Source organism: Centruroides sculpturatus, unplaced genomic scaffold, assembly GCF_000671375.1.
Source record: "Centruroides sculpturatus isolate CEXI.00-Female unplaced genomic scaffold, Cexi_2.0 scaffold723, whole genome shotgun sequence".
Classification (NCBI taxonomy): Eukaryota; Metazoa; Arthropoda; class Arachnida; order Scorpiones; family Buthidae; genus Centruroides; species Centruroides sculpturatus.
Genome location: NW_019385043.1, coordinates 6,759 through 20,590, shown reverse-complemented (window position 1 = coordinate 20,590; position 13,832 = coordinate 6,759). Strand labels below are relative to the sequence as shown.

Sequence of the window (13,832 nt, the reverse complement as noted above, 5' to 3'; positions counted from 1 at the left end):
AAAAAAAAATAAATATTTCTCAACAATACGAAATAGCCCATTGTTAGTCTATTGTTGCTCTGCATTGTTGAAAGTCGAGTAACTGCGTTTCGGAAAGAAATTTTATTTAATTTATTGATATTGCGTCAATTTCAATTGAATATTGTAAGTATTTTGATCTTTATTAATGTATTAATTACTGTATATTGTATACAACTGAATACAAGAACGATTATTAGAATATGAATGCATAATTTACTCGTTATTAGCATTTACAATTTTTCATAAAACTCATCTGTCCACACTAAATTAAGCCTTTTGCCATTTTATAATAATTAATAATATAAAATAATTTTATAACAAAATCTCATAACAGATGCCGCCACAGACAATTTTATTTATTATATTTGATAATATAACATGAGATTTTATTTTAAAAATAACTATCGGCCGAAAAGTTACGCAACTCGTTGCTTGATTTTTTTTAATTTTAGCAAAAGGAATGAATATAAAACAAAAAATATTTTGATGCAAAAAAAAATAAAAAAAAAATAAATATTTCTCAACAATACGAAATAGCCCATTGTTAGTCTATTGTTGCTCTGCATTGTTGAAAGTCGAGTAACTGCGTTTCGGAAAGAAATTTTATTTAATTTATTGATATTGCGTCAATTTCAATTGAATATTGTAAGTATTTTGATCTTTATTAATGTATTAATTACTGTATATTGTATACAACTGAATACAAGAACGATTATTAGAATATGAATGCATAATTTACTCGTTATTAGCATTTACAATTTTTCATAAAACTCATCTGTCCACACTAAATTAAGCCTTTTGCCATTTTATAATAATTAATAATATAAAATAATTTTATAACAAAATCTCATAACAGATGCCGCCACAGACAATTTTATTTATTATATTTGATAATATAACATGAGATTTTATTTTAAAAATAACTATCGGCCGAAAAGTTACGCAACTCGTTGCTTGATTTTTTTTAATTTTAGCAAAAGGAATGAATATAAAACAAAAAATATTTTGATGCAAAAAAAAATAAAAAAAAAATAAATATTTCTCAACAATACGAAATAGCCCATTGTTAGTCTATTGTTGCTCTGCATTGTTGAAAGTCGAGTAACTGCGTTTCGGAAAGAAATTTTATTTAATTTATTGATATTGCGTCAATTTCAATTGAATATTGTAAGTATTTTGATCTTTATTAATGTATTAATTACTGTATATTGTATACAACTGAATACAAGAACGATTATTAGAATATGAATGCATAATTTACTCGTTATTAGCATTTACAATTTTTCATAAAACTCATCTGTCCACACTAAATTAAGCCTTTTGCCATTTTATAATAATTAATAATATAAAATAATTTTATAACAAAATCTCATAACAGATGCCGCCACAGACAATTTTATTTATTATATTTGATAATATAACATGAGATTTTATTTTAAAAATAACTATCGGCCGAAAAGTTACGCAACTCGTTGCTTGATTTTTTTTAATTTTAGCAAAAGGAATGAATATAAAACAAAAAATATTTTGATGCAAAAAAAAATAAAAAAAAAATAAATATTTCTCAACAATACGAAATAGCCCATTGTTAGTCTATTGTTGCTCTGCATTGTTGAAAGTCGAGTAACTGCGTTTCGGAAAGAAATTTTATTTAATTTATTGATATTGCGTCAATTTCAATTGAATATTGTAAGTATTTTGATCTTTATTAATGTATTAATTACTGTATATTGTATACAACTGAATACAAGAACGATTATTAGAATATGAATGCATAATTTACTCGTTATTAGCATTTACAATTTTTCATAAAACTCATCTGTCCACACTAAATTAAGCCTTTTGCCATTTTATAATAATTAATAATATAAAATAATTTTATAACAAAATCTCATAACAGATGCCGCCACAGACAATTTTATTTATTATATTTGATAATATAACATGAGATTTTATTTTAAAAATAACTATCGGCCGAAAAGTTACGCAACTCGTTGCTTGATTTTTTTTAATTTTAGCAAAAGGAATGAATATAAAACAAAAAATATTTTGATGCAAAAAAAAATAAAAAAAAAATAAATATTTCTCAACAATACGAAATAGCCCATTGTTAGTCTATTGTTGCTCTGCATTGTTGAAAGTCGAGTAACTGCGTTTCGGAAAGAAATTTTATTTAATTTATTGATATTGCGTCAATTTCAATTGAATATTGTAAGTATTTTGATCTTTATTAATGTATTAATTACTGTATATTGTATACAACTGAATACANCGAAGAAAGTGCATTGTTCGTCTCACGTAACTGCCGAACGGAAAGTCCGTTGTTCGCAGCAAGTCCGTTGCTCGAGTCACGTAACGGTCAAACAGAAAGTCCGTTATTCGCAGCGTCCGTTATTCGAGGCGTACGTTATACGAGGCACCACTGTAATTGTTTACGTTTAGCAAAAACTAACAACAAACATTAAGATAATTAAATTCTTTTGTACTTCTAACCCTTCTATTATATTATAGTATTTGATTTATATAACTACGAATATCATCTTACGCAAGGGTTTGAAACACCATCTACTACGCATTTTAAAATTTCTTTAAATTGTGTACAGTAGAGAAATACAGTAAATAATTTTGAAAATGTGTTAGGTAAGGGTTTATTATACCAAGTAAACTATTTAAGTTTACCTTTATATTTACATAAATCAAATACTATAGTGTAATAAATATTAAAACAAAAACCATATAAAGAGTTTGGTTATTTTGGCCTACCATTGTCACGTTTATCAGCATTATCAAACGGCACGAAATGGTACAATTTCATTGGTCAAGTAGATACCAATTGAAAATGTGGTATCTTAGATGTTTTCAGATACCATAATTTTTTTACCTCTAAGAAAGTGTTCCATTCACGGGCGAATATCAAATGGTCAAATGACAACGAATCAAATTTCACAAAGAACAAACTAACTTGGCACCCTCGATTACTACTTAAAACATATTTTGTGCGGATCGGAACTTCGTATTTTGGATTTTCCAATTCCAATGCCATCGTACCGCTGGTGTGATAGTAATTCGGGATCGTTGCGGAAGGAGTTTGAAGTAATTCGAAAAGTAATTGTTCAATATAGTCATGCAGAGCGCGGCTACATTCTTTCTCTAATCTGATTCTCGCTGCATAATCTTATCACTAACTTTTTAATACATCCATAGAAATGCCCGTTTTACATCTTTAAAATAATAGCATAGATCATTGTATTTTCGTTAATTTTGAAATTCACCATATCGATATCACTATATCAACAGTTCATTCTACATAATAATGTATTTTAAACGATTGGAAACCTCGAAGAAATTTTTTACAGACGGGTTAAAGTAGATATGTCAGGACTTCACTGAATTATTGTAATTATGAATGTTTTCAGGGTTGACCAAGTAAAAAACGAACAATATTGAAACTTAACAGAAACTTTCAACTAGCAATTGCTTGGGGAAGAAGCAATAGATCATAAAATACACTTATACCCTTCGACCTTTTACTCGTCTTTTTAATATACGAGAAATAAACTAACTTTGAAAATATTTACACGTAACTAAGATAAACAACCAATGATAATGCAATGGTATTATTGGAAAAATCACATTCGAATGCTTTCCATTGTGTCCAACATGCCAATATACTAAAAAAACTGCAAAAGTCATTTGAAATAATTCCAGTAATGTAATTCAAACAGCTACATTTCTTAGAATTTTCATACCAGCTGTCATTAATGCAAAGTATGTGTACATAAAAGAATGTACAAAATAATTCATTACGCAAAACCAATGAATAAGTCTTCTAAACATTAACAAGTAATTATTTATTGTGATATCGTCACAATGCCGGAATGTAATTTTTAATTATATTTTAAATTTATTTAATATAAAATATATGTGTTGGCTTTAGTACTGTTTTGCCCTTGTATATCATACTTTCCCTGTTAACAATAGCTATGCAGGTAATCTGTGTTTAGAGAAAATTTTTGATTTTAAATAACATGGCTTTCGGAGGAAACAGAAGTTGTCTTATAGTTAATCCAGGTCATTTGACCGTACACTTTCCATACCTGGTTTTAACTTTCATTTATCTAATACCTTTTTGAGATTAACGGAGGACAGGCAGCAGCGAGAAGACATAGCAAATCTGTCTGCAACTTCTTCAAATTGCAGCCTAATAACACACACGATTCTACTAATTCCCGTTGAACCAATTTATAAATTACACGAATAAGAAAAATTGACAATCTACAAAATGTGAAGCGTCTGAAATCTGTTAAGAAGTGGACCATTAGCCGAAGGCAGCAATGGGCATTTTTTAAAATTACTGTTTCAAACTTGTAATCACGGAGAGAGAATTCTTATCAAATCCATCGCGATTTCGGCCATGCTCATCTTAAGAGGATTGAGGAATAAGACATAAGCAACGGACAATTATAGCTCTCGCTCGCACCACAGGAACACACACTATACAGAAAATGATCTGCAAATATAGTACGTACTGTACATATTTATTTGTGTAATCTACATTTTTTTGGAGCACAAAAATGTACGATAAAAATAATTTAGTTATATATCAGAAATTAATTATACAGTGGTACCTCAGGATACGAAATTAATCCGTTTCGAAACTGAGATCGTATCATGAAAATGTCGTAAGGTAAATCATTTTCCCCCGTACGATTACATGTAAAACCAAATAATTCGTTCCAACACGAAAAATACACTCAAATTAAAGCTAAGTAGTACTGTACATTGAAAAAAAAAAAAACTTTAGTAAGGAAAACACTGAAAAATGCGTTTTGTAGTTGTAAATGTATAAATAACCATAATAGAATAATAATTGATTTAAAAAATGCGGTTTTATTTGCACTTTACATTTGAGGATAGACGACGGTGGAGGTGTAAACTGATGGCGGAAGAGAGGGAGAAGGAAAATGATATTAAAACTTAACTTTCATAACATAATGTAACAATAACTTAGAAATAACTTAGAAAAGATTAAAAAAAACTAGTGTTGTTTTATATATATATATATATATATATTTTTTTTTTTAATTTTTATTCACGGCTTTTTGCTTTCTTTCCTTCATTTCCACAGGGCCGTGTTCAGTAACACAGAACACCTAAGTTAGAATTCTGAGTGGCTTAGTGGGCGGAGCTAAGAATATATTTTTATTCACGGCTTTTTGCTTTCTTTCCTTCACTTCCACAGGGCCGTGTTCAGTAACACAGAACACCTAAGTTAGAATTCTGAGTGGCTTAGTGAGCGGAGCTAAGAATATATAAAAGAAGCTAGTGGTGAGAGGAGTCAATCAGTAGTTAGAAACGAGTTCAACATTGCAGCATAACTAGACATAGCAAGAATTCTGCGTTACTGAACACGGCCCAGCACTTTCACTGGATAGAGGTCGCTTGGTAAAATATCTATCCAAAGAGGTTTGGCTTTGCCCACTTTTTAAAATGTTTCTAAAATGACTTAGGCAAATGTCATTACTCCGAACAGTAATACGACCTTTTCGGGATGTTTCTTTCCAATAAAATCAGTCACTTTCCGATAATACCTCAAGATTTCCTTTATCGAGCGAGATCCTTCCACGACGAAGCAAACACGAGGACTGAGACCGATAAACAGAAGTGAATAAAAAATAGCGCTGCGAACTAATGTAACGATTTTTTGTTCGTATCGTGGGGCAAAAATATGTTCGAATTTCATGTCGTATCCTGAAAATTTCGTATGCTGGGGCGTTCGTATCCTGAGGTACCACTGTACATTCTTCATGTTTGCATATATATATTTCATATTTTTCATTCTATAGTCATGTTTCCGCTTTGAGAGCAGTGGAAGGACCCTTTTAAATTTACCATCTAAGATGGATGGTCTAGACCAGTGGTTCCCAATTAGTGGTACGCGTACCCCTGGGGGTACGCGAAATTGCATGAAGGGGTACGCGCGGCAATCTAAAATCAGTCGATTTAAAATTTAAATGCATGAGATAAAGCAATTAAAAAAATAATGGGGAACCATCAAAAATTCGGCAATTTACAACACGATGTGGAATGCACAAATTCGTTTATTTATAACTAAAAATATTCTCGAAATTTTATTTTTAAAAAAATGCATTTGTGACAATACCTAAATTCTTACGCAAGAAACAAAAATTGTACAATTATCATTATTATCATGTCAGTGAAGCAGCAATAAAATATTTACTACCATTTTGCGCAACATACCTCTGCGAGAGCGGATTTTCGGCCATGACAAACACGAAAACTAAACATCGTCAGTGACGATGTTTAGTTTTCATGTGTGTTAAATTATTGTCGATTCCTATGGAAATTTCATTTTAATGAACAATAATTTGAAATAATTCAATTTTGTGTCAGGCTGGCCTCTACTAGACCCCCCATAGCAAAACTCTGGCTACGCCAATGATCGTCACCGACTTCGACTCGAAGATGACTGGAGACCAAAGCTGACCAAAAAGCAACCAGATTTTACAAAGTTGTGCAAAGAAAATTGTGCACATTTGTCGCATTAAAATTAAATAAATTTGTTATTTTCATGATTAGAATTGTATTTTAAAGGTAATAAATGTAAAAAAAAAACTTATTCTATTTATCACTCGCTGTCTACCCACAGCTTCGCCCGCATTATATCGAATTTTCGCGTGGGAGTAAGATATTTTCTCATAGTAAAATGTAGCCTGTGTCCATCTTCAACGTGTAAGCTATTTCTTTGTCAAATTTTATTAAAACCTGTTCGACAGTTTAGACGTGAAAAGGTAACCGACAGACAGCAGACAGAATTACCTTCGAATTTATAATATTAGTATGGATTAATACGAATTTCTGCTACAAGGGGTACGCGAGTTTGAGCTCTCTCTTAAAGTGGTACGCAGAAAAAAATTAATTGGGAACCACTGGTCTAGACGTTAGCCTATCGAATCTGTGTGAGCAACTCTCCAGTAATTTTTCATGGGCATTCTGACGCAGTCGTGTCGGGACACGACCCTTATCATCCGGCAGCCCAATCTTCCGATGTGCATGAAATAAGGACACTAAGTGCCCATAAAAACAGAATGAGACAAATATTAAATTTCTAGTAGATTAGAAATCAATGATTCAGATTAAACTTCCGATATCTTTCTTCATTGATTTAACTCGGATATTAATTTTATTACTATTTATTTAAAACATTAAATCATACACACATAGTCTCATAAATTTGCAAACACATTATACACATATCAAAATATTACACTTACAAAGTCACATTTCACATATAAAAGTCATTAAACTTTAAATATTCTAAAATAAGCTTTAACCGAATAAAGTATATTTTTCGTCATAGGAACTACCCATTTAGGTGTTACAAATGTGAATAAAACCCAGAATAAAACATGGACGAAGGGGTGTTTATGGATTTTTAACTTTCTCAGTTTGCTAGCCTGGTGAGGAGAGTATAAAAAGTCTCGAGATTCACTTCAACTTATTGCTGTACAATAAGATTCCATACAAGTGCATTCTATTTTAATAATTATGTACTATATTTTAAATATTAATAGTTGACAGAATTTTATAACAGTTAATAACTTACCGTAATTGTCATCCGATAAAATTCTACTACTTTATAAAAATTAATTTGAAAACACAGTCTGTCTAAACTGAAAACCGCCGTTTCGTATTTCAGAATAAAAACATTTACAACATCAAAAAGCAGCCTAAAAACAAAGTCGGGTCGTCAAACGTTTGTATTCTAGAACACTAAAAGTAAACAAACGGCTGTTCCAGTTTAGACAGACTGTGTCTTTAAATTAATTTTCACAACTTTCCGTAAGATCACTCGCTCTTACCACTGTTCTACGTAAATGAGGAATCACATCTTTCGTATACCATCGATCTTCGTACCTTCCATACATTTTAGATTTTACTTCAGCCTCTTTATACAACATTTCTAAATGACAATATTTACATCCAAATCCATCTGGACCCACGTTTGTATTACATAAACCATTCATATTATCACAAACGTATTCTTGTCTCTCTCTAATACTGCTTATAAAAACTCTATGCAATTTTTGCAGGCAGGACCTCCATAATAGTCTGTCCACGCTTGACGTTTTCCACATACACAGACTGACATGATATTTTTACCTGCAATATATCCATTACTTTTAGTTTCTTTACAATAAGTCGTTTTTCAAGAGCTTTTACAGTAGACTCCCATATAACACTGTTGATAATTCCGTGTTATATGACTTACATTTTGTACGAGTCACTTAGATTTTACAAATACATGTGTCGGGCTGTGAACGGCTCACGTATTTGTAAAATCTAAGTGACTCGTACAAAATGTAAGTCATATAACACGGAATTATCAACAGTGTTAGAAGGTGGCCTACTGTATTAATCTATATATAAAACTAAAACAGATAGTAACTCACCATTAATATTATACTCTATAGTCTACTTTATGAATGTAAATTAATATTAAAATTAATGTTATAAATCAAAATAAACATACAAAACATTATCGACGTTACTTCTAATATATCTAAAATTTTCTATTTGTTCGTTAGTTGCCATGGTCGTAGATTATTTAAAAGATTAAAATCCAATCAAATTCGATGAGCAAGAAATGTAAATAAAAACTGGAATTTTCTACGGGTATATTTTTACTCTTATATTATGTTTAACTGATTTGCATAATATTCACGAATCATTATTAACTCTCACTCGATTTATCTAATTACATATATAATTAACAATGTTAGTAAAACTCTTTTTAATTGGACTGCAATTTTTCAAATTGCAGCCCAATAAGCTTAATATGGAAATACTTGCTGATGTTGATAAATAAACATTTCAGTCATAATGAAATTAATATATAAACTTTATGCTGCCTGCGAGGATTCGATAATGTCATTTGAATAATACCGTGTAAATAAGGCCTGGCGAAGTTATAAGAGAGGAGATGGTGTTGCACTGAATAGCCAATTTATAAGCTTTTTCATTGCCCTCTCTAATAATGTGAGCCTCTAGTTTAGTTTCTTGGGCCATATTCTTGATATTCGACAGATAGACGGCATGCTTCATCATTTCCATTTTGTTGTCGTTGAGAAGTGAGTCTGCCGAACTACTGAGCCAACTCAGAAGAAGAGAAAAGAGGAAAATACGAGATAAAGTTCAACGGATTGAACTTTCGAAAACGAAGGAAACTTCTGCATTTCTCGCGACAACCCGGTATCCCTGTTCTGCATAAACTGCATGTAGAGTGAGAGTACTTATCTAGAAAGTTTTCTTTCGTCTGTTTCTTCCTCTTTTCGCGTCTTCATAAAGCATCCTAAGACGGTTACAATACAGTTAAATGCATAAAACAATGTACGCGTTATCTAGTAAAGCAGCTCAAATACAGTTGAATAACAAAGGCTATATCAGGAAAAGCAATAGCATAGTCTATTTGAAATGAAACAGGGTATGCAATTAGTTTGCTTATTAAGCTTATTATTTACTCATTTTTTTGCTTATGCAATGGAATTGACATAATGCAATTCAAACAAAATGAACTTTCTTATTGGTTTGCTTATTTCGCTGCATGCCACTTAGAAGATCCAACATACTCTCCTTATTACTCTTTTACCAACAGTAAATATTACTTTGTATTAATTTCATATAAGAAAAATATTATTGTTCTATTAATAGAGCAAAGTCTTTAAAAATAATAATTATAAAGAACTCTTAAAATTATGCAAATGAGGAATGGCAATGGTGGTTTTGACAACAATACTGTGTCAGTTGGATTAAAAATTAATAAAAATGACTAGTATACAGCAAATTATCGAGTTTAGATCAAACAGAGGTAATTTCTTTAAATATTTAATACAATAATAAACGATTTATGTTAATATGAGAATACGAGGGATATTTTACATACAATTATTATTTAATTTAAAGGTGGGGTAATAATATCCTGCTGTATAGACTGTGGTCGTGAGGCCTGGACAGATTATTATGGGAATTATACTTGCAGACCTTGTACCCGGTTCTTCATAGAATCAATTATAAAAAGAAGTTGCTATGCCTGTATTAATGCTATTGGAATATGCACTTTTAGAAGAGATTTAGTGAGGAGATGTAAATTTTGTCAGTTACAACGATTGTATGAGGCAGGAATGATGCCCATCAAATTTGGAAGACATGAAAATGGATATTACATGCGAGATATGTATCGTACATTGAATTTTGATATAGATTCATATAGACACAATACCAGTGTAAATAACATTTTTCAAGATATATATTTAAAAAAACGAAGATTTATATATAATTTCTTTTATCTAATTAGGTGTTATCTACCGAAAGACAAATGATTCGACAATTTGTCTCCAATTATGAAAGCATCTTTTATGAATGGTTGCAGGTATTTGAGAGAGAAGTTATGTTGTTTAATCAAGGTCTTCAGGTAAATTTATTTTACAAAACAGTTTTGACCATTTATAATTAATAAAGATTATTACCAATATGTATATTTACATATTGTAAATAACAGTAACCGTCATAACTACGATAACTTTAAATTGTAACCACCTGTCTACGGTTTTTACCATAATAAGCGCCGGTTATTACAGTTAAGTCCTATTCATTTAGAACTTTTAATAATATAATAAATTTGAGTTAAATCTTGCAAATAACATTTCTGCAGCTTCTGGATGTCTCTACCATTATGGTGTTTGAAGCAAACATAACTAAAGTTATTTTCTTTAGGAAGCTTACTTCTGTTGATAATAAGGAAAGCGCAATTGACATAAACATTTTATACTAATTAACATTCGGATTTCATCAGCAATTTTACTTTGGATGTAAATTTCTATTTCAAAAGTATGCCATCTCCATTTTCGAATATTATTGTCATTGCAGCTAGCGTAATCAAAGAGTAAGTGGTAACTGTATATAAGAATTCACTTTAGTAAAATAAAGTGATTCATAAACCGTGGAAAACATTGAAAATTTCAGTAGTTTCAACTGAAATTTCCAAATCTAGTAACATGAAAATTGAAAATACTAAGAGATACACGCATTGAACGAAATAAAAGATGCTCTGCCTACAATTATTTAATGTTTTTTTTTTTCCTCAAGAGATATACTTAACAACACATAGACGATTTACAAGTATGTTCCAAAAGTAAAGGTAAAAGTAAAAGTAAATTCTCTGGGCTGACCCATTTTTAACTCAGAAAGTAAGCAATAAAAAGTTACACTGTAGCGATACTGCATAATAGCAGTAACATAAGTAAAAGCATCGATTGAAATCTGATTTTATTTATACTCGTATTCTGATATAATCTGGGCATAAATAAAAATATTATTTTAATATTTTTTATTTATGAACAAATAAGTTTAAATTTTGCATAACATTATAAAACACTAGAATCGGTTTCAATGTTAGTGTTTTATGTACTGTACATGACAGTTTTTATTTGTAAGTCTAACAAGTTGCTTCTTCCTCAGACGAATGAAGATCCTGAACTTCTTCAGAGAGGAATGACGATAGCTGTAATTAACGATTCGATTCATGTTCATGATGTGCTTGTATCCGACTATCGTTATATTGATCCCTACCAATGTAAACTTTACTCCAGCTACTGTACAACAAAACCTATTTTGCATCTGTTACGCATATATCTATCGATTTGTCCACAATGTAAACTCGATTTGAAACAAATGCTTGCTTTCACTTTTAAGGTAAGTACAAAGTGATCATAATTAAAAAGTACGTGTTTAGACTTCTCTCTAGAAAGAAAAATTCAATAGGCAACATTCAAACTGTCCATCAATATGACATAAATTAAATACGACCCCATCAGGCACGAGCACTATGACTGTTAACCGGTATAAGAATTAAACGAACCGTTCGCAAATCTTTTTATACCAGAAATTCGTTAGAAAACATACGAAATATGAAGATTAAGGGAATACAGCCACCAAATTTTGCCTTAGAAACCGAATTAACATTGTTTCTGAAAATTTAAAACGAATATTGAGGACAGTATTTATTACAAATTAAACTGGGATTTATCGAAGAATTCTTTCTACAGACATCTCTGAACACTTCTTAATTAAAATCACACTATATACTGTATAACCGTTCTTTTAAATAATTAGAAACAGCAAAATCTGTATTAAATGCAATTAATGTTTTAGGGTGAGATAATTCTTCCAGAGTAGAAAACACAAAGATCACCATATCATAGCAATTTATAAAATATTTTGTACTGTCTACAGACGAAAATTTGTGAATTTTATCTCAAATGAATCTAATGTGTAATTCTTTTTATTGAAACTTATAATTATACTTAATTGTTAAATATCTGTTATGTACTATTTTGATGTAGAGAACATTAATAAAATAAAATTTAATTTTATATTTGCGCTGTTTTTCTTTTATAATATTGAGACAAGTTAAGAGAAATTTTCAATTCTAAATAAAATAAAAATGATATATATGAAAGTAGTAATTACAGGTATACTTCGTACAACACGGCATTTCTACAATACGGTTTTGCTCTAACACAGTTCGAGAATTTGGTAATCGAAAACTTTTGTCAAAGGAACGGAAATGTGAAGTATACATAGAGCAAATCACTATTCAATAGTGGGCCAATTAGAGATTACGATCATATCAACAAGAAGATAACTTTTAACATTACTATATTCCATGTATTGAAATTGTAATGTAACACATGATATGATATGGGAACGTTCTTCCGGGGAATTTGAATGGGAAACTGGCTCCTATTAAAGTATTAGAGACGTGAAGAAACCCATAACACTTTATGCTGCCGGCCCGTTTGCGTGGCACGAATCCGCGATCGGTGTACAGTGGTTCACTGGTTTTACAACTAGGCCTCTGATGAATCATTACAACGTATGGCATTGCACTTGCGAAAATGCGTTCTGTTATTTTCTGCATTCTTAATATAGTTGATCATCAAACAAGGCCTTTTAATTTAAAATTAATAAAAACAGTGCCACTCACTAAATTTTATGCAAGTCTTGTTTATATATTTCAGTCCATAAATTCACAAAAGCGCGTAATTAAAGCTTTAGTCATCATGCCAGTAGCGGACCTAGAGGGTGAGCCAAGGGGCTTATCTCCCCCAATGTAAAAGGACAAGAAACACTAGTAAGTTTTCCAAACCGATTTTCCTAATTAATCATTGTTAGGCCGAGTCCACCAGTATATTACTAAACTTTGGTAATTGGTTACGGATTCGCTTCTCAACGGGCTGCAGTTCTCCAGATTTTCTTCATGTGTCTAAAACCTGAATATGACCATTTCTCCTCCTTGATATGAAAGTTCTATCAAGGAGGAAAAGTTCTGTGTTTCGGTGCCTTATCCAACCAAACCAAATTATTCTAGCACACTACCGTACCTCATTAAACAACGTTCAATACAATCTAAGCATACTTAAAATAAAAAAGCAATGTATTTAAAATTCCTTTTGAAAATCAACAATTAGGAAGTAAGAAGAACTACATTTGCTTCACAAGAAAAAATTTAAGTATGAAACTTAAGCACAATAAAGGGCACTGAAACACAGTTTTATTCTGTATGGCACAAACAGAAGGCTCTGCAGTAAAATGGAATAAAGCGACTGACCTCACAGCTAGGCGTTTCCCATCATTAGCAATCCACGAAGAAACCTGAAGACGGCCTATCGTATTACGTTGAAAACGTTAGTGTTTTGATTAATAAAAACATATCTCAGCAAGAAAGGTGT

General features: G+C 30.9%; 1 protein-coding gene across 1 annotated transcript; it reads left to right on the top strand.

Annotated features, from left to right (window-relative positions):
• Positions 1-9,812: 9,812 nt before the first annotated feature.
• Positions 9,813-12,395, top strand: LOC111633783 (nuclear receptor subfamily 2 group C member 2-like). Its single transcript, XM_023378414.1, has 5 exons — positions 9,813-9,910; positions 10,006-10,325; positions 10,397-10,513; positions 11,560-11,793; positions 12,253-12,395. Exons 1-5 carry the CDS (start codon positions 9,868-9,870, stop codon positions 12,274-12,276), a joined length of 738 nt encoding a protein of 245 aa, XP_023234182.1. The 5' UTR covers positions 9,813-9,867; the 3' UTR covers positions 12,277-12,395.
• The last annotated feature ends 1,437 nt before the right edge of the window (positions 12,396-13,832 follow it).